The 25,617-nt window shown below is 42.6% G+C and overlaps 1 protein-coding gene across 1 annotated transcript in view; it reads left to right on the forward strand.

The window, feature by feature from the left end:
* The window catches only part of MTHFD1 (methylenetetrahydrofolate dehydrogenase, cyclohydrolase and formyltetrahydrofolate synthetase 1), an 85,946-nt gene that overhangs the window by 37,634 nt on the left and 22,695 nt on the right, over window positions 1-25,617 (forward strand). The window contains exons 5-17 of the mRNA XM_049770328.1: window positions 969-1,105; window positions 1,239-1,339; window positions 2,889-3,025; window positions 4,069-4,180; window positions 8,822-8,949; window positions 10,191-10,288; window positions 10,500-10,673; window positions 12,383-12,519; window positions 15,014-15,060; window positions 15,660-15,767; window positions 17,161-17,235; window positions 21,362-21,464; window positions 25,308-25,384. Of these exons, the coding sequence (XP_049626285.1) occupies window positions 969-1,105; window positions 1,239-1,339; window positions 2,889-3,025; window positions 4,069-4,180; window positions 8,822-8,949; window positions 10,191-10,288; window positions 10,500-10,673; window positions 12,383-12,519; window positions 15,014-15,060; window positions 15,660-15,767; window positions 17,161-17,235; window positions 21,362-21,464; window positions 25,308-25,384 (1,434 nt within the window). The remainder of the gene's footprint in view (window positions 1-968; window positions 1,106-1,238; window positions 1,340-2,888; window positions 3,026-4,068; window positions 4,181-8,821; window positions 8,950-10,190; window positions 10,289-10,499; window positions 10,674-12,382; window positions 12,520-15,013; window positions 15,061-15,659; window positions 15,768-17,160; window positions 17,236-21,361; window positions 21,465-25,307; window positions 25,385-25,617) is intronic.

The following is a 25,617-nucleotide window of genomic DNA, read 5'->3' on the forward strand; positions in this document are numbered from 1 at the left end:
CTCCAGGCCCCAAACTCTTGCCTGTGAGCAAATTGTCAGGATAAGCATCTGGGCCTCCTGAACACTTGGGAGACTTAGAGGTCTCTTCAGTGGTCTCCTCACCACCACCACTAAAAATAAAAGAAAGAGTACTTGGCCTAAATAGTAACTTGTGTTTTAAAAGCCAAATGTATATTCCCTTTACATGATGTACAAGTACAGGCAAAACAAACTATTGGTGATTAAATTCAAAACTATGTTGCCTGGAAGTAGAGGGATGAGCTAAAGGGGCAGGAGGGAAAAAGAACGATCTGAGTTTATGGAAATATTATGCATTTATACTGGCCTATAGAGTAGCCACTCGCCCTGAGTAAGTACTTACTTAAAATGAAATAAAGCAAAATAATTGATTCTTCAGTAGTACTGGCCACTTCGATTTGTTGTTATAGGGGTATATAGTAGACCATATCTACCATTACAGAAATATTGATTTGAATGGTAGAACATTACTGTTGCCATGATAAAGTGTTAAAGTTATTAGTAGGTGCTAAGTTATTAAAGTTTGATGTAGGTTTTTTTTGTTGTTTTTTTTTTGCCAGATACCCAAAGATTACATTCTTTGTTGAGGTGAAATAAAGGTTCCTTATCTTAAGATTCAAGAAAGGATATATTGCAAGAAGACAGTAGTTAGTTAAGCTATTGGTGAGGGGAAGGGTTGGCCTGATTACTGACTTGAAGGGGTTTTGTGGGCCGGAGAGATAGCTTAGAGATAGGGCTTTTGCCTTTCATGCAGAAGGATGGTGGTTCGAATCCCAGCATCTCATATGGTCCCCTATGCCTGCCAGGGGTGATTTCTGAGCATCGAGCCAGGAGTGGCACCTGAGCGCTGCCAGGTGTGACCCAAAAAACAAACAAAAGGGGTTTGGGGTTTTTATGGTTCCCACGTGATAGATATGTCTTCGTTTGCATGTGGTATTTATTCCCGTTAGGTGGTGAAGTGCATTACCTCTTTGAATGAGGACACCACTGTCCATGGGTTCATAGTGCAGCTCCCTTTAGATTCAGAGAATCCCATCAACACTGAAGCAGTGATCAATGCCATCTCGCCCGAAAAGGATGTGGACGGGTGAGTGTGACTTGGTCTTCTCTGTCTATTGGTTCCACGTGTTATGGTATCTCTTTGGAAAGTCAAGAACCAAATACATGCTGTTCTCATTTTGTTACCTTTATTTTCCTCTTCATCGCCTTTATTGTTTTAGGTTGACGAGCATCAGTGCTGGGAAACTTGCTAGAGGTGACCTACATGACTGTTTTATCCCTTGTACACCAAAAGGATGTTTGGAACTCATCAAGGAGACAGGTACAAACCAGCAAAAACTAAAGCCCCAGTTTTTAGAGATTCGTCTTGTTGTGTGGTCTAGAGGAGATGCACTATGAACTGAGAGTTGATGGGCTTGATTGGTAGAGGATTACCTGACTTCAAAGTAACTGGTATTTGAGGGGAGAAAGGAGCCCTACTGTTAAAAAAAAAAATCCTTTTAAGCCTCCACCCACTAAATGGCATTGAGCCTTCGTAGTAATTCTGGGACTAGACAGGTGACTAAAACATACCTCTTGAACAGTTGGTCATATCATCCCATTATTGAGTCTCTCTACATTGGTATTTTAATGTTCCTGTTTAAGTACTTTTAACCGTACTTTCAGCAGAGGGTTGTTGTTGTGTTTTTTTTTTTTTTGGTTTTTGGGCCACACCCGGTAACGCTCAGGGGTTACTCCTGGCTATGTGCTCAGAAGTTGCTCCTGGCTTGGGGGACCATATGGGACACCGGGGATCGAACCGCAGTTCGTTCAAGGCTAGCGCAGGCAAGGCAGGCACCTTACCTTTAGCGCCACCGCCCGGCCCCTGTTGTTGTTTTTAGTAAAGAACAAACAAACAAAAAAACAGGTTTTATTCAGAAGTATTGAGGAAGACAAGGGAGAGGATAATAAAGAGAGAGAATAATACACTTAAGGGAGAGTACAGGCACCAAAGGTAGAAAGAGTCCCGGAATACAACCCATCATGAGAGTAACGAGAGAACACATCTCAAAAGGGAGGTGCAGGCGACATGTGCTTGAGCACCAAGCGCTCAGGCAACACATATGTGTATAGCAGGGTGTTTTGTTGTTGTTGTTGTTGTTTTATATTTAAAGAAGTATTTTTTTTTGTTTAGTCCTGTCCTTAGTATGATAAAGGCCTTTGAGCATGCCAAGTGCAACCCTGGAGTCCCATCCCCCAAACACTACCACAGCTTGAGCATCCTCACATCCGTGGTCTTTTGTGCTGAACCCCTGGCCCAGTTGGCCCAAGATTGCTTTCTGTTGGGTAGGATCTGAGAAAAGGTCAGAGGTATAATGTCATCAGGCTAGCCTGTAGCTAAAGCCCTGGGCAAATGAGAACTGTAGGTGAGGAACTGCTCTGGTCAACTTAATGCAAGTTGAGAAGAGTTACTAATTCAGTCTACTTTCCCTTACTTCCCTCCACCCCTTTATTTCCCATTGACTGTAACTTTTTCCCCTGTAATTTAATCTGATGTCCTCTTCTTCCATATGGCTGTTTAGGGATTTGTTGGGGTTTCTTTCTTCTTTGTGTGTAGGTTTTCTTCCCACTCTCCTATGACTCAATGAATGAATCTTGGCTTAAACCGCTCCCTTAAACCCACAGAAAACATACATGTCCGTGTCCCAGTTTGTATCTGCAGTGCTAGAATTGAGGGTATTGCCAAAGCAGGGCCAAATATTTAGGGGCGGGATGTTACCTTGTGGCTAAAATCCTGCTTTTGTGTAGAGTTTCATGCTTTACGACGTCAGTGCTCTATAAGGGATGACTCCCCACAGTTCTCTGATGTATGGTGGCTTTTCTTCTTTCAGGGGTACAGATTGCTGGCAGGCACGCTGTGGTGGTTGGCCGCAGTAAAATAGTTGGTGCCCCGATGCATGACTTGCTTCTGTGGAATAATGCGACTGTAACCACTTGCCACTCAAAGACGGCCAATCTCAATGAAGAGGTAAAGGTCCCAGGTGGAGAAGAAGATGTGTGTGTGTGTATATACATGTGTGTATGAGAGAAACATTACAACTACAAATTTGATGTGTCTCAGTGGTGGAGCACATGCATTGCATGTGTGAGTCCCTGGGTTCAGTCCTAAGCACCTATTAAAGCTAACTTGCCAGATTTTGTTCTGGCCAACCACCTTGTGGCAGATGAGGGAATCTCAGTAGCAGAACTAGGACTTGACCCCTGGCAACCTGATGCACACAGATGCTCAGCCATGCTGGCCTCCAAGGTAGAGTCACTCTGGGGTTGGTCCCTGGGCCCCTGTAACAACCTGCACTTGACTCATGTTGAATTTTGAGCCTAAGAATTCTCCTGTGTCTGTACCCCAGTTGGCAGTGTAGGCTGTAAACTAAAAGAGAGGTGCTGCACCTCTACTCTGAATGCATCCCAGCTGTCCAGACCTTGCAGAAGATGGTTGCCACCACATTCTGTGGAAGAAGAAACTAATTGAGGGCTCCAAGACAGGGCTCTTCCCTACCCTGAGGTTCTCACCAGTTTCCTCCTTCAGTGAAGTGCCCTAAAAAAAGAATATTCTTTGTCTCGTGTAGGAATAGGTGCAACATATGAAAGAAAGGCGGAAACGGTTTACAGCCTGTGCTTGAGATTGACCTAATATGTTATTGAATAGGTTGATGACAAGAGTTTTATGCAGAGCTGGGGCTAAGTAAGAACTTGTCTTGCATGCAGCTGACCTGGGTTCTATCTCAGGTACCTGTATGTACCCTTGAGCACTGCCAGGAGTGAGTACAGAGATAGGATTAAGCCCTAAGCACTGCTGGATGTGGCCCAAAACCAAAAAGAAAAATAAATTTACACAAAACTTAGGGATATCCTTCCATTCTAGATTTTTGTCAATACATATTTGGTGGTGCTGGGGATGAAACCTAGGGCCTCGTGCATGCAAGGCAAATGCTCTACCAACTCAGCTGTATCTTGATCCTCAGTGTAGATGTCTGTGTTTCTCTATTTAATATCTGAACCATCGTCCCCTAGGTGAATAAAGGTGACATCCTGGTGGTCGCCACTGGTCAGCCAGAAATGGTGAAAGGGGAGTGGATCAAACCTGGAGCAATAGTCATCGACTGTGGAATCAATTATATCCCAGGTGAGTGGTGCAGGAGGAGGAAAACCATTTCTGGTGATGTACTAGACAGAGGAAGGAATCTGGGTCACCAAATGAAATCAAGGCAAGAAATCCATTGTTCCACTTGAGCTTGAAAGTGCTCAGACTCTCTGAGGGACATGCCCAGGGTGGGGAGATGCAGGCAGTTAGTAGCTGGCATAGTAGCCCCGTTGAAAGCAAGGTAATGCAGAGCTTGTGATTTTAGCCACTGTCTGTGTGACACGAACAGGAGTGAGGCAGGTGTGCCCTGTTTTTATATCGAGATCACTTTAGCTTAACAGATGACTTATAGATTTAAAATAGTATGCAAAATGGAAGATCTTGGAGGAGGATTCATTTTGCCAAGAGTTTTTTTGTTTTGTTTTTGTTCTTGGGCCACACCTGTTGACTCTCAGGGGTTACTCCTGGCTATGCGCTCTGAAATCATTCCTGGCTTTGGGGGGACCATATGGGACACCGGGAGATCAAACCACAGTCCGTCCTAGGCTAGCGCTTGCAAGGCAGATGCCTTACCTCTAGTGCCACTGCTTTGGCCCCTTGCCAGAAGTTTTTTAGAGGTTTGTCCTGGACTCTTTCTAGGCACATAAAGTAAAGCTCATCCTCTGCTTATGTCCAGAAGCATCTTCTTCTCTATTTCTCTTCACTCCCCAGATGGTTAGTAATATCGCCATCCTTCCTTCCCACGGGTGTAGAATCTTCATTTTCCTTCCAGTTATTCCCTATTATTTTATTTTATGTCGTTTGGTTTTTTGGGTCACATCTCAGTGGTAACTCCTGGCTCTGCGCTCTGAAATTACTCCTGGCAGGCTCAGGGAACCCTATGGGGTGCCGGGAATCGAACCATCATCTCCTGGGTTGGCCACATATAAGGCAAACGCTCTACCACTGTGCTATCTCTCTGGCCCTATTTTTTTATTTTAAATATTAGGAATGTCCCCATATCTCTTCTCTGTACTCTGACTTTGAGTCTCAGCTGGATAAACTGTGACCTTCTGGCTGATCTTCAGAGCACCTGCTGGCTTGCTTGCACACGCTCTCTCTGCCTGCTTTTGTCAGCCCCCTGCTGATCAGGACCGTGTGCATCTTGGTCCTGCTTTACTTGTCACACTCCTCAGCCCCCTGCTAGTGGGAACTTCCTCTGTGCTGCTTTTTCACGTAGGCTGTGAATTCCTGTTCTGGACTTCCCTGCACACGCCTTGCTTGTCCTTTATAACTCCTGCTGCTAAGCAGACTATTTTTGCACCTGAAGTTTTCCAACATGAAATAGCTCAGAGATTAAGAATCTTTAATCAGATGATTGTGTCTGTGAAGCCTTCGACTCCGGCTCCCCATGATAGAAAATTCAGCGGTGGCCTTGATTTCAGCCACTTCCCCACCCCATCCTGTCTCGATTTCCTTCCAAAACTTGTCTGAAATTTCCCCCACAAGGGAAAAGTTTTGAAAATCCCACTTGCCTTCCCATACCTTTTGGTGTCTTGTTTGTCACATGTCACATGGGGGTGTCCTTTGTTCTTCCCTAATATAGAGTCAACACCCAGCATGCTCTGTCCATATCTGCCTCCTAATATGCTGGCACGCGTACATGTTGGATTGTTGAAGGGAGTTATAACAAGAACAACCTTTTATTCTCCTTTCCCATATCAGGTTCGAAATACAGACGCTGAGCTGCCAGGAATATTAGTCACTGTCAAGCCTTCCCTGTTTTTAACCTCCCTCCCACTCTGCCTACCACGCTTTTAAGACATTTGCTCATAATTGATCACTCATTTTTCTTATAGTGTAATGATCTTTTGGGCCATAAAGAAATTGCTCTCCTGCAATTCCCTTTTGAGTACGTGCCGATATGACATTCAGGCTCATTCTTTTGAACCTTGCACATTCTGGATCCTCTTCCTGCTTTTGACGTTTTGGGGGAGGACATCTGAGAGACAAAGAAATTCTGGGTGGGGATCTTGGGACTTACAGAGATGCAAATGTTGAGTTAAACATGAAACTTTTTCTCCTATTCACATTTATTTCTTACACAAATGGTAAAATTTGAAGAAGGCTAGGACTGGAGAGACACTATCTCTCCAGCTATCAGATCTTGCTATCAGAGGATCAATGGTTCAAATCCCGGCATCCCATATGGTCCCCCAAGCGTGCCAGGGGCGATTTCTGAGCATAGAGCCAGGAGGAACCCCTGAGTGCTGCCAGGTGTGACCCAAAAGCCAAAAAAAAGTATATATATGAAGAAGGCTAAAATAATATCTTTTCTCTTGGTCAGATCCTAGGATCTGATCCTGGAAATATTGGTGAATAGTGAAAGACTGGATTATATTGTCCTCTGAGAAAAACTTTATCATAGACTAGTGAGAGGAGGCCCTGAAGATGGCTTTGTAAATTTTAATATTAGAAGTGTAAGGTTCCATAACTGAGCAGTTTCTCAGTTCTATTTTTTTGGGTTTTCTTTTTTGTTTGTTTGTTTTTTTGGTTTTTGGGCCACACCTGGTGACTCCTGGCTTTGTGCTCAGAAATTGCTCCTGGCTTAGGGAACCATATGGGATGCCGGGGAATCGAACCACAGTCTGTCCTAGGCCAGCCACGTGCAAGACAAAAGCCCTACCTCTGTGCCACTGCTCTGGCCTCTAGTCCAATTTTTTATTATTTAAATCAACTGAGGGATAGCATATTAAAGTTGTCAAATGAAAAATGAATAAAGTATTTTTCTAAAGTAATTGTTTAAACTTTTTAAAGTACACAGCAAAAATGATTGACCTAAATACGTAAATGTAATTCTTCTGTTTGGCAAATTAAAACTAATCCAAAAAGAGCTTTATTAATAGTAAAGTTTCGGGAGAAGGTTTTAAAGAGAGAATAAATTCATACCCTTTAGTCCAAATCCAATCTCAATCTATCCATTGTAGTAGCTTCTATTATAGAACTCTATTAACAGACTTCCCCAAATTAAATGTGAATAAGTCCAAACTTGGTGAAAAATTCTTAGAAAGGGGCCAGAGCGATAGCACAGAGGTAAGGCGTTTGCCTTTCATTTGGCCAACATGGGACAGACCTGGGTTTGAATCGTAGCGTCCTATATAGTCCCCAAGCTTGCCAGGAGTGACTTCTGAGCATAGAGCCAGGAATAACTCCTAAGCGCTACCAGGTGTGAGCCCCTTCTCCCCAAAAAGGAAAAAAAAAATTGTGGGGCTGGGTTGGACATCACAATGCTCAGGGGTTATTCCTGACTCTGCAGTCAGGAAATACTGAGGCAGTGCTTGAGGGACCAATATGGAATGCTGGGGATCAAACCTAAGTCTGCCATATTCAAGGCAGATACCGTACCTGCATCTATCACTCTGGCCCCTATAAGAAAAAGCCAGGATGTTTGCTGGTTGCTGAAACCATGCTCTTACATTGAGAAGCTCTCTCTTCCTTCCCATCTGCTCCATTGAAGTCTTCATGATGTACTGTGTACCACAGAGGGCATTCAGGTTAATCCTGACAGCATTTGGCTGAAAAGCAAAATTCAGCTCACCTAGTGCATCATTTCTTGCCTCGTCATAGTGCAAGAATTAGCATGTCTCCTTTATTCCAAAAAGTTGTTTTCATCCACTCCAGAAAATAGCATATACCTACCAGATGTTACTCCAGGAACCTTCGAGCTGCAGAGTCTAGGCTTATCGCCCGCCTTCCTAGAAGTGCCCTGAGTCAGTGTAGGATCTGCTTTGGGTGAGTGAGTGAGTGAGTGAGTGAGTGAGTGAGTGAGTGAGTGAGTGAGTGAGTGAGTGAGTGAGTGAGTTAGCTAGCTAGCGTCCATGCACCATTGGCTTTTATTCTCTTGAGTAGCTATTCTTTGCAGCCCGAATTTGTAGTTGTTCTTGTCTCCTTTTAAGGGAAGTGCAATTATATTCTTTGCCTTTTGCATACATTTAAGTAGCTGCTTGTCTTTAGAATTGGATTTCGAATTGTTCTTCCAGCTCATGCATGAAGCTTACAAAATGCTGACAGTTGCTGTAGAAACGGTATCTGGCAGCTGTGACATAGTTGGAGTTTTATGCACCCAAAAAAAATTCCATTGTCAGCCTTGGGCACATTAGCATTTTAAAAGGTCTTCATTATCTCCTGGGTAGTTGGTTTCAAGAATAACAAAAAACAGTTGGTATTTTATTTGCCACCTGACAGACTACAAAAGGATCCTCCTGGCCCTGAAAAGCCGCTTCAGCAAATTGGGAGTTTTGTGGGTAAAACAAGTTTCTCCCTAGAAAAAAAAGGAAGCAACCGTCATTCCTTAGCTTCTAAATAAAAATAAGACTCTTGGGCCCGGAGAGATAGCACAGTGGCATTTGCCTTGCAAGCAGCCGATCCCGGACCAAAGGTGGTTGGTTCGAATCCTGGTGTCCCATAGGGTCCCCCGTGCCTGCCAGGAGCTATTTCTGAGCAGACAGCCAGGAGTAACCCCTGAGCAACGCCGGATGTGACCCAAAAACCAAAAAATAAATAAATAAGACTCTTGAGCCAGATGGGACTCCATACCCTAAACACCACATAACTTTTGGGGAAAACTGTTGTGATTGGTACATAATTTAAAAATCTGATTATAATTTTTAAAATCTATCATTTTTAATATCCCCCCTTGTCCAGATGCTTCAAAACCCAACGGGAAAAAAGTCGTGGGTGATGTGGCTTATGGTGAGGCTCGAGAGAGGGCAAGCTTCATCACGCCAGTGCCTGGTGGCGTTGGGCCCATGACGGTGGCAATGCTAATGCAGGTGCGTGTAGATCAACATTTCAGTCTTGGGCCAATGGAGCCTGTACAGTTCAAATAATGACTGCTTTTCTTCCCTGGTAGAAATGTTTAAAAACCTACTCAAGAAGTAAGATTGTAGGCCCTATTAAAGAGAAAGAAGGGAATGGGACCAGAAGGTAAACCCATCACGGGTAGGGCGTTTGCCTGGCAGGCAAGCCAACCTGGGTTCAATCCCAACATCCCAAATGGTCCCCTGAGGCTGCCATGAGTAATTTCTGAGTGCAGAGCGTGGCACTAACCCCTGAGCCAGGTGTGATCCAAAAACCAAAAAATAAATAAAATAACTAAATAACTAAAGTATTTATTCTGAGATGCCAGCCTAAGTTTTGCCCTAAAAATTACCAAAAAATATTGACTCACATGCAGAAAATTTTTTTTGTTTTTCAGGCCACACCCATTTGATGCTCAGGGGTTACTCCTGGATAAGCACTCAGAAATTGCCCCTGGCTTGGGGGGACCATATGGGACGCGGGGGATGGAACCACAGTCCTTCCTTGGCTAGTGCTTGCAAGGCAGACACTTTACCTCTAGCGCCACCTCGCCGGCCGCAGAAAATTATTATTAACTCACCATTTACACCATCATATAATAGTAAAGGCACTTCATCAACATTATTTCCAAGCATAAGAACTAAGAAAATACATAAAATGTCTTGGGAAACTAATTCACATCAAATAAAATCTTATAGAAATTTAGCCTATTAGGAGGGACTGGAGTGATAGCACAGTTGTAGGATGTTTTCCTGCACGAAGCCGACCTGGGAGGGATCCGGGTTCAATTCCTGGCATCCTATATGGTCCCCCGAGCCTGCCAGGAGTAACCCCTGAGCACCTCTGGTTTTGGTACTAAATCAAAAACAAAAGGAAAGTGGAAGAATAGAGAAATAGAGTCATGCAGGAGAGGAAAGAGGACACAATTCTTAATCAGTTGGAATTCAGGAAAAGATAAATGGAAACCCTGCCTTTGGGGCTGGTATTGGCTACCTTGCCTTTTGTCCCACATACCCCTCGGAGCCCTGGAGCATTGTAGGTGCCTTCTGATTCCAGCCTGGAGTTGAATGAAGCTTGTTCGTGAATAGATTGAGTCTAAAGTTGTTCATATTGCGGTTGTATCGGGGCACCAGAGCGAGCCAGGATTTGGAACTGCACTGGAGCCAAAAAGAATCCCCTTTCTTCTAAGTTACATGCCTATTGTTTTGTTTAGAGCACGGTAGAGAGTGCACAGCGTTTCCTGGAGAAGTGTAAGCCCGGAAAATGGAGGATTCAGTATAACAGCCTCAACCTCAAGACACCTGTTCCCAGGTAAAAGATCAAGTTTTGCTGGTCTAAAACTCAGTGCATCTCTGGTTTCTAGCAGACCAACACCCACGCTGTGTTTATGTCACTTCCTGGAGCTCCAGGGATGCTTGGGGAAGGGAGCAAGGCAGCATTGTTATAAGGAATTTAAACTCCGATCGATTTAAGTAAGCAAAAATTAATTAAAGATTGGTGTGAATTTTCTGCTTCTTTTAAGTGACATTGACATATCACGATCTTGTAAGCCGAAGCCCATCGCTAACCTAGCTCGAGAAATTGGTCTGCTCTCTGAAGAGGTTGAATTGTATGGAGAAACCAAGGCCAAAGTTCTGCTGTCAGCACTGGAACGCCTGAAGCATCAGCCTGATGGGAAATACGTGGTGGTTACTGGGTATGAATGGGCATTATTTGTTTGTCAAGCAAATCTTAGTATTAATCTTTTTTTTTTTTTTTTTTGGTTTTTGGGCCACACCCTGTGATGCTCAGGGGTTACTCCTGGCTATGCGCTCAGAAGTTGCTCCTGGCTTCTTGGGGGGACCATATGGGACGCCGGGGGATCGAACCGCGGTCCGTCCTAGGCTAGCGCAGGCAAGGCAGGCACCTTACCTCCAGCGCCACCGCCCGGCCCCGTATTAATCTTTTTTTTTTTTTTCCCTCCTCCAGTATTAATCTTGAATTTCCTTACCAGGGATTATATTTATATTCACTCTATTGTGAGTGTCTATATATATTTTAGTTTCTTTGGTTTTTGGGCCACACCAGGCATTGCTCAGGGGTTACTCCTGATTGTCTGCTCAGAAATAGTTCCTGGCAGGCACAGGGGACCATATGGGACACCGGGATTCGAACCAACCACCTTTGGTCCTAGATTGGCTACTTGCAAGGCAAATGCTGCTGTGCTATCTCTCCGGGCCCATATTTTAGTTTCTTTAATTTGGGTTTTTTTTTTTTTGTTTGTTTGTTGTTTTTTTTTTGTTTTTGGGTCACACCTGGCAGTGCTCAGGGGTTATTCCTGGCTCCAGGCTCAGAAATTGCTCCTGGCAGGCACAGGGGACCATATGGGGCGCCGGGATTCGAACCGATGACCTCCTGCATGAAAGGCAAACGCCTTACCTCCATGCTATCTCTCCGGCCCCTAGTTTCTTTAATTTGGGTTTAGCATTATATTTATGTTGTCAAATTTTATTCTTCCTTAACAACAATCTCCTAAAATAAGAGATTTCATTTTCTCGGAGATGAGAATATTGGTCAAGGTTATCAGTTCAAAGAGTTGAATCTTAAAAGTTGTTTTCAGGGGACCAGAGTGATAATACAACTGGAAGGACATTTGCCTTGCATGCAGCCAATCTGGGTTTGGCATCCCATATCCCCAAGCACTGTCTGGTTGGCCTAAAAAACAAAAAGCATCAACGGAAAAAGATGTTTTCAAGATGCTAGAGAGAGTGTGTGGTGGGTAAGACACTTGCCTTAAATGCTGCTGACCCAGATTCAATCTATGGCATATAGTCCCCTGAGTACCACCAGGAGTGATTCCTGAGTACAGAGCTACAACTAAGAAGTTAGCCTGCTGCAGCCCCAAAACAAAACAATCCCCCTGAAAAAAAGATGTTTTCCAAATGGACTCACTTTTATTTAACCTCATATTCAGTAATTCAGTAGCTCTGTTGACCTTTTTAGTTTTAGTTGCTTCATTAATATTAAAAAGCTAGTTTTGGGGGACTGATAAGAAATTTAAATGATAATCGTGTCTCTGCAGGGCAGATTATTTTTTGCCTCACAGTGAAAAGAGCTAAAGTACAGCAGTTTCGTTTTAATTTAAAAACTGGGGAGAATTGCAAATAAGGTTCTCATTTCATATCATCTTTTGTTTTTGTTTTGTTTTCTGCCACCCTGGCAGTGCTCAGGGACTCCTCCTGACTTAGCGCTCAAGGGTTGCTTGTGGGATGCTCAGGGAGTCTTGAGGTATCCGTTGAGCTATCTCCCCAACCCCCTTTACCCTTTATATTTCATCTTATTATTCAGAGGAAGAATACTCTCTGGAGTCAGTCGTTCGAGTAAATTATACCAATTTAATTTTCTTCTTTTGCTTCCATCTTGAAGAATAACTCCAACACCACTGGGAGAAGGGAAAAGCACAACCACAATCGGGCTAGTGCAAGCCTTGGGGGCCCATCTTCACCAGAATGTCTTCGCTTGTGTGCGACAGCCCTCTCAGGGCCCCACCTTTGGAATCAAAGGTATTCTATGACAAGACCTTGTGGGTTTTTAAACCCAAAGGCTCCTGTACCTTCTCCTGTCTTCTGTGACCTGCCTTACCCCGAATGAGTATGTGTGTTCAGCTCATTTGATACCAGGCATTCTCCTCACACATCCCTGACATGGTGCCTGCAGTGTAGGCTTCCAGGAGTCACCCTCGTTCCTACTGTCACTGTCTGACACTGACCAGGATTCCCTAGGCTAGGTGTAATGCGTTGCTAGGGCTCAACTGTGAGTGTCAGAGTAATTAATAGTGAAGGTAATTATAGCTACTGATGCGGAGTCAGACAGGCCTGCCCTTTACTTTCTGTGTTAAGCAACTAAGACGGAGAAAGACCATTACAAGTTGACCTCTCTTATCTGTAGCAGATAAAAAACAAATAAGAGACAGAACAGTATTGAATGATGACAAATGGTTGGCCTTGGGTTATTCATCAAACTGATACTGCCAGGCTGTAAGGGAGAGGGAGAATGAATGAAAAGATAGACAGACTAGAGGTGGAATAAGGACATTGGTGGAAGGTGATGGGCACTTCGATGGTGGTGAAGTGCAGTTATGTACATCAAAACCATCCACGTTAATGCTAACATAGCCATTTTACCTAAACTACAGATAGTTAAGTAACATTCCAAGCTTTTCTTAAAAAATTATATCTAGGAGCTGAAATGATTATACGTTTGCCTTGTAGCCAGCTGACCCGAGTTCAGTCCCCAGCATCCATATGGTCTCCTGAACCTGTCAGGAGTAGTTCCTGAGATCAAGAGCCAGGAGTAAACCCCTGAGCATCACCTGAGATGGCCCAAATAAAACGACGACAACAAAATTTAAAAACACAAAAACAAAAAAACAAATTATGTTTATACATGGATACATATATACATCTCCCAAGTTTTTTTTCCTTTTTTTTTTTTTCTTTTTTTCCATCTCCCAAGTTTTTTAGTTTTTTTTGTTTTTTTGTGTTTTTGTTTTTTGTTTTTAGGCCACACCCGTTTGACACTCAGGGGTTACTCCTGGCTATGCGCTCAGAAATCGTCCCTGGCTTGGGGGGACCATATGGGATGCCTGGGGATCGAACCGCGGTCTGTCCTACGCTAGCGCTTGCAAGGCAGGCACCTTACCTCTAGCGCCACCGCCCGGCCCCAAGTTTTTTAATTTTTAAAAAGAGAAATGAAGTTTGCTTTCTGTCTATTGCTTTGATATTTTGTAAATGTGCTGAATTTTGATTTGCTCTTGAGTTTAAGAACCTTTTTATAATTTCAGCATAAGAACTATCCTGCGTTCTGCTTATTGAACCCAATTTTCTCTCCTCTTATAAATAACCGAATTTTTATTTTTACTTATTTATTGGCTTTTGTACCATACCCAGAAGTGCTCAGGGATTAATCCTGGCTCTGCTCTCAGAAATCACTCCTGGCAGGCTCAGGAGACTGGAAATCAAACCAGGCTGCAAGGCAGACTCCCTATCCACTCTGCTATCATTCCAAAAAACCACAAACTCTATATTTATTACATTATTTCTGCTTTGCAAAAAATAAGAACCCAACAAAACTATAACTCAACTCTACATTTAATTAATAATCCAAATAAGTGAGCAAAAAAAATCTAGCAATCAACTTTTTTTTTTGGTTTTTGAGTCACACCCATCAGCGCTCAGGGGTTAGTTACTCCTGGCTCTACGCTCAGAAGTCGCTCCTGGCAGACATGGGGGACCATATCCATGCTGTCTCTCTGACCCTAACCTATTTTTTAATGTACACGTTTTAATTTAGGAAGCTAGTTTGTGGTCCCCCAAGCCAGGAGCGACTTCTGAGCGCATAGCCAGGAGTAACCCCTGAGCATTACAGGGTATGGCCCAAAAACCAAAAAAGAAAAAGAAAAAAAAAAGGAAGCTAGTTTGTTTCCAATATATAAATTTTTAACTTTTTTTTAATAAAATGCTGGAGTAGCATTCTATGAGATAGGTGACTGAGCAGGTCTACCTATATGCAATTACAGGCTAAGTTGTTTATTTGCTGCTGTTGTTGTTGTTGTTTTGGGTCATACTCAAAAGTGCTCAGGGGACTAAGTATATGGGATGCCGGGGCTCAAACCTGGGTCCGTCCCAGACTGGCCACATGCGAGGCAAATGCCCTACTGCTGTGCTTTCGCTCAGGCCCTGTGCAGGCTGTTTTCTAATTAATGTCCAGAGTCACAGGAAAACTTTGTTTCTAAAGATAACGAGTAGTTATTAATATGTTTATAGTTTCGTCATTTAGGTTGAGATTTCAGTTGTGTGACTAGTCAGCATGAATAAAATCAAGTGTTTTAGGTGAGTGAAAGAAAATTAGAAAAATGCCTGATTAAATCTACCAAGTGGTTGTAAAAAAGTAAATAAATCATAGGAATAGCAGTTACCAAGACCTATTTTCCTTGATTTTATGTCTGTTGCCGGGTTCAGGATGCCTAACCTCCCTTCCCCCTTGGCTTTCCTCTAGGTGGCGCTGCAGGAGGAGGCTACTCTCAGGTCATTCCTATGGAAGAGGTATCTTCTGAGATTTTATCTAATCTGGTTTTCGTTATAGTTGTCCTTTCCTTCCAGAGAAAAACGTTTATTGTGTCTTCCTTACTGGACAATGGACTTTTTTCTCTCAACCCCTTAAAGAACACCTCAGAGGGGGGAAAAATCTTAATAAGCATAGTTGGAGACAGCTTAGTTTTTTGACAGGGATTTCAAAGTTGGCTTCTGGTATAAATAATTTTAAACCAGTAATTAAATTAAGTAAGATTTTGGGGAGAGCCAACATTCAGTGAATTCAAGTTGTCATCGGAACCTCCAGCTATCCCGTTGGGTGGCTCCTGTGTGCTTCTCAGTGCTGCTCTTGATACCCTCTTCTTGCCTGCCCCTCCCTATGGCATAATTTCTGGACATGGAACTTGGTGAAAACCATAATTTGTTGCAGGGACAGTGTATGAATAATTTATATTTTCAGGGGTTCCCACCCTTGAACACGTGGAGTGTTTTTAACTAAGCTGCCATTGCTTCTCTGCCAGCTTTAACAGTGGAGTCAATTTAAGTGTAGCAGAATGAATTTGAGAAAGGTAGCTGTAAATTGGAAGGCTAACATAGCTGCTCCTTTGTAGTTCAACCTGCACCTCACAGGTGACATCCACGCCATCACTGCTGCCAATAACCTCGTTGCTGCAGCCATCGATGCCCGGATGTTCCACGAACTCACCCAAACAGACAAGGTAGGCTACTCAGACCCCCCCCGCCCCGTGCATTAAAAAAATATTTTTTATACAGCCACTGTGCAGTTGCAATTATCTATGATTAGATTTCATGTATATGATGTTTCAACATCAATCCCTTCACCAGTGGAACCCCCCCAATTTTCCTCCCATTAGTCTGCTTCTACAAAGAGGCACTTATTTTAATATAAATTTTTGCACCATGGTTTATATTACTGTTTCTGATAGAATTTCATATATAACACTTTACCACCTTTCAACAACACCTTGTGGTTGGACACTTTTTCCTCCACCAGAGGCATTTCCCAACCCTCATCCCATCCCTATCACCCCATCCTATCCCAAACCTCCTTAGGTGGCATATTCCCTACTGAATACCAGTTCTCATATGCTTTGTTTCCATTGTCTTTGGGTATGCTTGCCCCACCATTATATTTCTTTATATTCTCCATATTCGAGAGATTCTATGTCCCTTTCTGTCCCTCGGACTAGCTTTACTCAGCATGGTGCTCTCCAGGCCCCTCCATGTAGCAGCAGTAATATGCATTGCTTTGTCTTTTCTCGTGGCCTAGTAATATTCCGTTATATATACCAACCATCTGATAAGGGGTTAATATCAAAGATAGATAAGGTACTGGTAGAACTTATAAGAAAAAAAATCCAACCTCATCAGAAAATGGGGATGAAGAGTTGAATAGTCTTTCTCAAAGAAGAAATGCCAGCGGCCAAAAGACACATGAAAAACGCTCTGTATCGGGTCCGGTGAGGTAGCAATAGAGGTAAGGTGTCTGCCTTGCACGCGCTAGCCAAGGAAGGACCACGGTTCCATCCCCCGGCGTCCCATATGGTCTCCCCAAGCCAGGGGCGATTTCTGAGCTCTTAGCCAGGACTAACCCTTGAGCGTCAAACGGGTGTGCCCCCCCCAAAAAAATAAAATAAAATGCTCTGTGTCACTAATAATCAGGAAGATGCAAATCAACAATGAGATAATATCTCATACCACAAAGATGGGCACATGTCAAATAATGCTGGTATAAATGCAGTGAGAAAGGGACTTTGATTCACTACTAGTGGGAAGGCTGACTAGTCCAGACTGTCTGGAAAATCGTAGAGACATTTCCAAAAAACTTAAAAATTAAGCTTCCATTTGATCTATCATCTGTACTTGTTTGGAATATACCTCATAGACACCCCCCAAAAAAGGAATAAAGGTATTGGCTTCCCTATGTTTTTTGCAGCGCTATAGACAAAATCTGAAAAAATAACCCAAGCATCTAAGAATAAATGACCCCTGTGCGCTTTAGAAATAGTTGTAACACCCGAACTGATACTGCAAATTAATAAAGGACTGAGGTTCCTTATACTTGAAAGTCTTTTCTGTGTTTTCTTCAAGGCTCTCTTTAATCGTTTGGTACCTTCAGTAAATGGAATTCGAAAGTTCTCTGATATACAGATCCGACGGTTACAGGTAAATATCAGCTTTTCCTTTTTTACTTTATTTGTTTGTTTGGGGGCCTCACCCAGCTCATTGATCAAGAGTTCCCCGGTGGTCTTTGGGTGAACCTACACAAAGCACGTACTTGGCTCCTTGGGCTTTCATGTTTGAGACTATGAAACTTGGTCATTGAGAAGGAGGTATTGGCTCCCAGAAGCCATTGAAGTCACAGTCCTGGAATGAAAGGAACACCTACAGCTGCTCTCAATTAACGTGACAACTTTGTTTATAGCTTGAATAGGAGTTTTGATTTTTCATTTTTGAGGGGCCAAACTTGTCGGCTTTTTAGTGTTTACTCCGGGTTCTGTGCTCAGAAATTGCTCCTGTCAGGCTTGAGGGACCATATGGGATGCCAGGGATCAAACCCGGGTCCATCCGGATTCAGCAGCATCAAGGCAAATGCCCTGTGCTATCACTCCGACCCCTTGAATAGGAGTTTTATTATAACATCATAACATTGCAGTTTGGGGATGATGAATCACTTCTTTAGCACCTTAACCAACAGTAGTTTTTTATATATACATATGTTTTATACATATATATATATACACATACATATGTATGCATATATATTTATATTTGGGACCCTGAGTGCCCAGGGCCTCGAGGGCTACACCCAGTGATGTTCAGAAGGTTGCGGTGCTGGATATTAAACCCCTGTCGAGTACATGTGAAGTATATGTCCTAACCACTATACTATCTCCTGGCCCTCTTCTATTTCTTTATTTGAATTTTTATAACTTATGTAGTCATTGTGTGTGTGTAAGGCCAGGGAGACATGCAACCTTGTGTTCATGCAAAAACATGAGTGTATTTTGGGGCTGGAACAGTGGCACAGCGGTAGGGCATGTGCCTTGCACGCAGCCAATCCAGGACAGATCTCAGTTCAATTCCCAGTGCCCCATATGGTCCCCCAAGCCAGGAACGATTTCTGAGCACAGAACCAGGAATTAACCCTGAGCATCACTGAGTGTGGCCCAAAAACAAAATAAAACAAAAACAAAAAAAAAAAAAAATGAGTGTATTTTGCATACCTACTAATCTTCCAAACTAGAAACCATCCAAAGTCCTTCAGTTGGGTGAATAGATAATTGGTACATCCACAGGGGCAAAAGAAGTGAACTGTTGATACACAAAAGAATATGAATGTATCTCAGAGACGTTACGTTGTGGGGTCAAAGAGATAGTACAGTGGATAATATGGACAATAGGACAGTGGACAAGGTGCTGGTCTTGCATATGGCTGGCCTGGGTTTGATACCTGCCATGCCATATGGTCCCCTGAGTCCCACCAGAGTAATTCTTGAATGTAGAACCAGGACTAAGCCCTGAACATCACTAGATGTGGTCCAGAAACACACACACACACACACACACACACACACATTATGTTGAATGAAACAAATTTCAAAGATTTAGCACTATGTATGTTCGTTAAGAAAACAGAAGTGATGGAGATCAAATCAGTGGGTGCTGGGAGTTACCGGTTGAAGAAGGAAGATTATGACTGACTATAAAGGGATAGTACAGCAGAGTTAAAAAATAAAATGCAAAGTATGCCCATATGAGAAATTATGTAAGTTATTTATTTCATATGTATATTTATGTGTGAGTCATAATTTTTAATAAGTTTCATATACATATACTTTAAATAGCTGGGCATCTATAAGCATTCAGCAGATGGTATGTGCTGCTATTTATCAACCAATAAAAGTTGCATTTTGTTATTATTTGCTTGGGGGAGGTCATACCCAACAGATCTAGGGAGAGAAGAGACCATCCTGCCAGTGCCAAAACTCAAAGCCAAGTCTTTTGTTGGTTTGTTTGTTTTTGGTTTTGGGCCACACCCAGTGACACTCAAGGATTACTCCTGGCTATGTGCTCAGAAATCGCTCCTGGCTTGGGGGACCATATGGGACGCTGGGGGATAGAACCACGGTCTGTCCTAGGATAGTACGTGCAAGGCAAATGCCTTACCATTTGTGCCACCCTTCAGCCCCAAAGCCAGGTCTCTTTTGAACTAAGCCTGTTAGTGTCTCTCCAGTCTAACACTACTTTTATTTTATTTATTTATTTATTTGTTTATTTATTTTTGGTTTTGGGACCACATTGGCAGTCCCTGGGTTTTGAACAGGATCAGATCAAGCCTTTTACCTCATGGGCTGTCTTAACATTTAACTTCATTTTAATGTGATTTTCATTCAGTTGTTTTAGTTTTAAAAAAAAAGAATCATTTGGTTTTTGGGGTTTTTTTTCCCCACCCTTTGGTTCTCAGGATTAACCCAGGGCCTCATATATGGAAAGCATATCCCTTGCTATCCCTTGCCTGGAATTTTGTATTTCAGTGCTGTGAGAATAGTCCATGAGGTTCTGTTACTTGTTTACATTTTGCCCTAGATGCTTTTTATAATTCTATCACTATATATCATACATACTCACACTGGATAAAAGGTGTTATTTCTTTTATTTTATGATTTGATATTTCTTAATTTTTTTTTACTGTGCTGTTATACTTAAGGTAAAAATCGTGTTATAAATTAAAGTTGTTTTCTATGAGATTTCAAAGTACTGTGAAAATAGGTGATTTTAGATCTGACTTTTGCTGATGGAACTTGAATGCCAGATGTGGAATGTGGTTCCTAAGCACAGAGCCAGGAGTAAGTCCTCAGCACCACAGGATTTGGCTCAAAACAAAAAAACAAATAAACTTTCAGAGTTTAAAATCAGGTGACTTACCCAAGCCCACAGTAATCCTCAGTGGGTTGGAGTGAGAACTCACTGTCTGAGTACCAGGAGTCAGCCCGATCTGTCCCTCCTGCATGTTCTTCTCCCCTCTGCTCAGCCAGTGAAAGATTGTTATCAGCATATTCACAGCTTACTGACTGAGGCATTTTCCAGCTTCCCTAACACTGTCATATTTTTGGCATGTTGGACCATTTGACCAACCTTTAAGCACCACTGGAGACAATACACAAAACAGATTTTTTTTTGTTTTTTTGTTTTTGTTTGTTTGGTTTTGAGCCACACCCAGCGATGCTCAGGGGTCACTCCTGGCTGTCTGCTCAGAAATAGCTCCTGGCAGGCACGGGGGACCATATGGGACACCGGGATTCGAACCAACCACCTTAGGTCCTGGGTCAGCTGCTTGCAAGGCAAACGCCGCTGTGCTATCTCTCCGGGCCCACAAAACAGGTTTAAGGCAGGAAAAGAACTATTGGAAGATTAGGAGCCCACTTGAATAATCCTTGAGTTGGAGGGGAAATAAATGCAGATTATAGGCATTTTTCCACTTATTTGTCTATAACTTGGAGGGTAGACATTCTAGAGAAACAGAATTTCCTTCTTTGTGAGAAGGCAAAGACATCTTTTTTTTTTCTTTCTGGAATAATTATAATTGAAAGTATAGTGCCATGTTATTTAAAAAGACACCTAAAAGTAATTTGAGATCATTTCTTTATTATTGGTATTATTTTGTCCTTTGAAATATTTCATTGGACTTCACAGTTGTCTGTTGGAAAAAGTTTCATACACTGCATTTCCATGTTTGGGTTGATTAATTAGATACAGAAGTTACTCACTGTTTGTTTGTTTGGAGTTTATTTTTTTTGTTTGTTTTGGTTTTAAGCCACACCTGCTGACACCCAGGGTTACTTCTGGCTCTGCACTCAGAAATCATGTTCAAAGTACCTGAGTACCAAAATGAGTAGGAATTTGCTCCAGGTATAGCCAAAGGAATCACAGCTTTCCCTTTAATTTAAGGGAAAATTTAAAATTCCTTGTGGCTGGAGAGATAGCACAGCGGTAGGGCTTTTTGCCTTGCACATGGCCAAATGGGGGTTTGGGGGGGTGGACGGGATGGATGTGGTTCAAATCCCATATGGTCCCCTGAGAGTGCCAGTGGCACAGAGCACAGAGCCAGGAGTAACCCATGAGCGCTGCCAGGCGTGACCCAAAAACAAAAACAAAAAATTTAAATTCCTTAAATTTAAGATATTTTATATTTGTGAGAAAAAACCCTCTTTATAGATAGAGGTTAAATCTGTTAAACCTTTTATTTTATTTGTCTGCTTTTTATGTTTTAATTTTCCTGCCTCTTCAGAGACTGGGTATTGAAAAGACTGATCCCTCTTCACTGACAGATGAAGAAATAAACAGATTTGCAAGATTGGATATTGATCCAGACACTATAACTTGGCAAAGAGGTACAGGAAGGGTGTCTACAACCCCTTTGCTTTGGTTATATGGCACCCCCACCCTCTGTAAGAGTTATTAATGAGGCTGGAGAGAGTATAGAAATAAGGCACTTGTGTAAGCCCTGCATGTGGCCAATTTAGCTGGTTCCATCCCTAGTACCACTTAGGGTCTCCTTAATACCACCGGGCCATTCCTGAGCAAGAGCCAGGAATAACCCTTGAGCGTCTCCAGTCTCTGCCACCCCTCAACCTCTCCCTCAAAAAAAGTGAGATCCAGAAGCGTGTGGAATAATTCTTCCTGGTTCCGACATGACTAAGATGCTCTCCTGTTCATTTCTTCTGGCCATCTCCTTCATTCCCTCTCCTCATTAGCTCTAGTCACACCTCCTTTTGTTGAACATCGACTATTCAGTATTGATTGGAGTCAGAGCAGTTTCAGCAAAGTTCATAAATCAAAAATATCATTTTGTAAGTTAGACTCTACAGAAACTTTGTGTGTTATGAAGTAGAGAAATTATATTTAATCACTTCTTGAATCACATTGCCCTTTATTCTCAGAACTCTCATCCGGCAACTTGGTTTTCCCTGTAGCTTTCTGACTTGCCTACTCATTTTTTTAACCTCATTTTATTAATCTTTTTTTGGGGGGGGCCACACCCAGCAATGTTCAGGGGTTCCTCCTGGCTGTCTGCTCAGAAATAGCTCCTGGCAGGCACGGGAGACCCTATGGGACACCGGGATTCGAACCAACCACCTTTGGTCCTGGATCGGCTGCTTGCAAGGCAAATGCCGCTGTGCTATCTCTCCGGGCCCATTTTATTAATCTTTTAACAAAGTCAAGAGTCTTCAGAATTTAAGGACTTAGCAATTGATGAGAGAGTTGCCTGACTTCGCTACCATATGCTTCATTTTCTATCAACCATGCATCCATTTATCATGTGTCACTGCTGAAAAGGAATTTTCATCCAGTGTTAGAGTGCAGCTAACAGCCAATTTAAATATTTTTGTGATTTTTCTTGGGCTCAGTAGCTATTGCTAGCTAATAGTATTTAGAACAAGACTCTTAAATCTAAACGTGGCACTAGATTTTTATCTTCCTACTTCACTAACCTTAGACAGATGGTATACTAATTTATAAGGAATAAGCTAAAGAGTCAGTTTGTTTATTTTAAATTGGTTTTTGTTTTGTTTTGTTTTGTTTTGGGGCCACACTCAGCAATGTTCAGGGGTCATTCCTGGCTTTGCACTCAGGAATTACTCCTGGTGGTGTACAGGGGACCATATGTGATGCCAGGAATTGAACCTGGGATGGCTATGTACGAGGCAAGTGCCCCACCCACAATATCATATTTCTGGCCCTATATTTTTATTTAGCACAAAGAGATTTCTCTTTTTTTCTATTGTAGTTGCAGTATTGGGGATAGTACAGTGGTTGAGAGCTCACACACTTAGTGGAATTGTGCTAAAGACTACACCACACGGTTTAATCTCAGGTTTCTTCAGAGGTCAAGTGCCAGTGAGTGTGAGGCCTCCTGCCTGCAAGGCAGCATTTGGCCACTGAACTCTTCCCCTGGCCTTTAGTAGTTCATTTTTTGTTTGTTTATATTTGTTTTTGGGCCATACTCCTGGTTCTGTGCTCAGAAATCGCTCCTGGCAGGCACAGGGAACCATATGGGATGCTGGGATTCGAACCACCATCTATCCTACCTAGATTGGCTGCTTGAAAGGCAAACACACTACGGTTGGCTATCTCTCCAGCCCCAGTGGTCCATTTTTTAAATGGAACATTCCATTCACTTTTCCTTTGTTTTGTGTTCAATTCACACCTTGTAAGAAAAGTAGGAGCATAGTAGGAAAAATGGATCACACTTCCTGACTGACTGTCTTGTACTGAGAAATGAGTCAACCAACTCCACTATATATAGATGTTTTAAAGTCTCTGGATAGGCACCAACACACTACATCCTTCACCTCTGTGTGCTGGGTAATATACAAGATACTGCTTTTGTGCTTAAATTTTCCATCTTTATGGAAAGCAACTTAGCATATTATCAAGTGCCTTTAAAATGATTTTGTTCTTTCACTTAGAATGTGAAGTCATTTGTTGTTCACTTTGCATTTTCTGGTTATTGTTTATCTTTTTGCGGGGGGTGGGGGGGTTTGGGTCACACCCGGCAGCGCTCAGGGGTCATTCCTGGCTCCACGCTCAGAAATCGCTGCTGGCAGGCTCAGGGGACCATATGCGATGCCGGGATTTGAACCACCGACCTTCTGCACGCAAGGCAAATGCCTTACCTCCATGCTGTCTCTCCAGCCCCATTTTCTGGTTATTGTTTAATATCTCATACCAAAAAAAAGTGGAGCGATAGGGCTGAAGCAATAGTGCAGCCGGTAGGATGTTTGGCTTACATGTGCCTGACCCAGGTTTGAAACCTGACATCCCATATGGTCCTCAGACCACTGCCAGATATGAACTCCCCACACTGAAGAAAAGGAAAAGAGAAGAAAGTAGAACTACCTTAAAATGTTGACAGTAGTCCTGGAAGTTGAAAGTTAGTTCATCTTCCCATTGGTACACAATTGGATCATCATCCAATTCTATCATCAGAATAAAAATTGTGGCATTTCTCTTTGGAATTTCCTACATCCCAACTTGGGGTGTGTAATTCTTTTCTTTTGTGTGTGTGTGTGTGTGTGTGTGTGTGTGTGTGTGTGTGTGTGTGTGTGTGTGTGTGGTTTTTGGGTCACACCCGACAGTGCTCAGGGGTTATTCCTGGCTTCATGCTCAGAAATTGCTCCTGGCAGGCATGGGGGACTATGGGACGCTGGGATTCGAACCGATGACCTGCATGAAAGGCAAACGCCTTACCTCATGCTATCTCTCCGGCCCCGTAATTCTTTTCTTTAACTTTATGTGTTTATATTTCTTAAATATACTTATATATTTATAAATATATACTTATTTATATTTCTTAAATAAAACTATTTTTACTTTAAAAATGGAAATTAATTCTTCTAAACATTCTCCAGGAAAGAGTAAATTCATCACCCAGCCACCTCTCAGAGATACTGCATTCATGCATTCACACCCTGCACTCATACCCCCTTTGTTTCTCAGGGAAGGATGAAATCAGTGAGTGCTTCACTCCATAGCTTGGCAACAGATACCAGCCTTCAGATAAACTGCCCTTCTCTGCTTTCCTTCTCTATGGAAGATGCTTTAAAATAGAGTCCAGATTCCTTGTTAATTTGAATTTTCTAGGCAGTAAAAATAAATCTCTCCATGTTTCTTCTTTTAAAAATAATTCATATATATAAATATATATATATATATATATATAGTATAGGAAGATCATTTTTTAACTTTAACCCATATTCTTGTTTTTAGTTTTGCCATCGATTTTGAAATAAAATCTTCAGCTACACACTAAGTTAGAGATGCTGCTTTAAAATAGTATAGTGGGGGGGGGGGGTGTGTTAAATAGTACAGTGGATAGGGTGGGTATTCACGGTCAACCCAGGTTTACTTCCTGGCCTCACATGATCCCCTGAGCACTGCCAGGAGTGATATTTTTGTAATACAACCCAGGACATCCCCCCCAAATATAAATTAATTAAAATTCTGCTGGTTCTAGGAGCTGGAGTGATAGTATTGCAGGTAGGGCACTTGCCTTGCACACAGCAGACCCATGTTGCATCCCTGACACCATGTATGATCTCCAAAATACCACTCAGAGTGAGTCCTGAGCACAACCATGTGTGGCCCCAAACCCAGTAGCAAAACCACAAACTCATTTAACCTCAGGGCTCTTCGGCTAACCCTGCTTCTGTCTCTTCCCTCTCCTGTTGTAGTGTTGGATACCAATGATAGATTCCTGAGGAAGATCACCATTGGCCAGTCTCCCACGGAGAAAGGCTACACGCGCACGGTAACTGTTCCTTTTTCAGTAAACAGTTCTGAACTAGATCCTCCTGGCTCCTCTCTCCTCCTCCATCTCGCCCATCCAATTGATCCTGCCAGGTGTTGTTCTGCCTTCTCCCTTTTAAAATGGAAGCGAGTGGGTGTGTGGGATTGAGTGCTCCTAACAGCTTTTGCAATAAATCCCATGTGTCACCTGTATGTTTTTCTCCTGGAGGTGGGGCGGCCCCAAGTGAACATCGT

This window comes from Suncus etruscus, chromosome 3 (genome assembly GCF_024139225.1).
Source record: "Suncus etruscus isolate mSunEtr1 chromosome 3, mSunEtr1.pri.cur, whole genome shotgun sequence".
NCBI lineage: Eukaryota > Metazoa > Chordata > Mammalia > Eulipotyphla > Soricidae > Suncus > Suncus etruscus.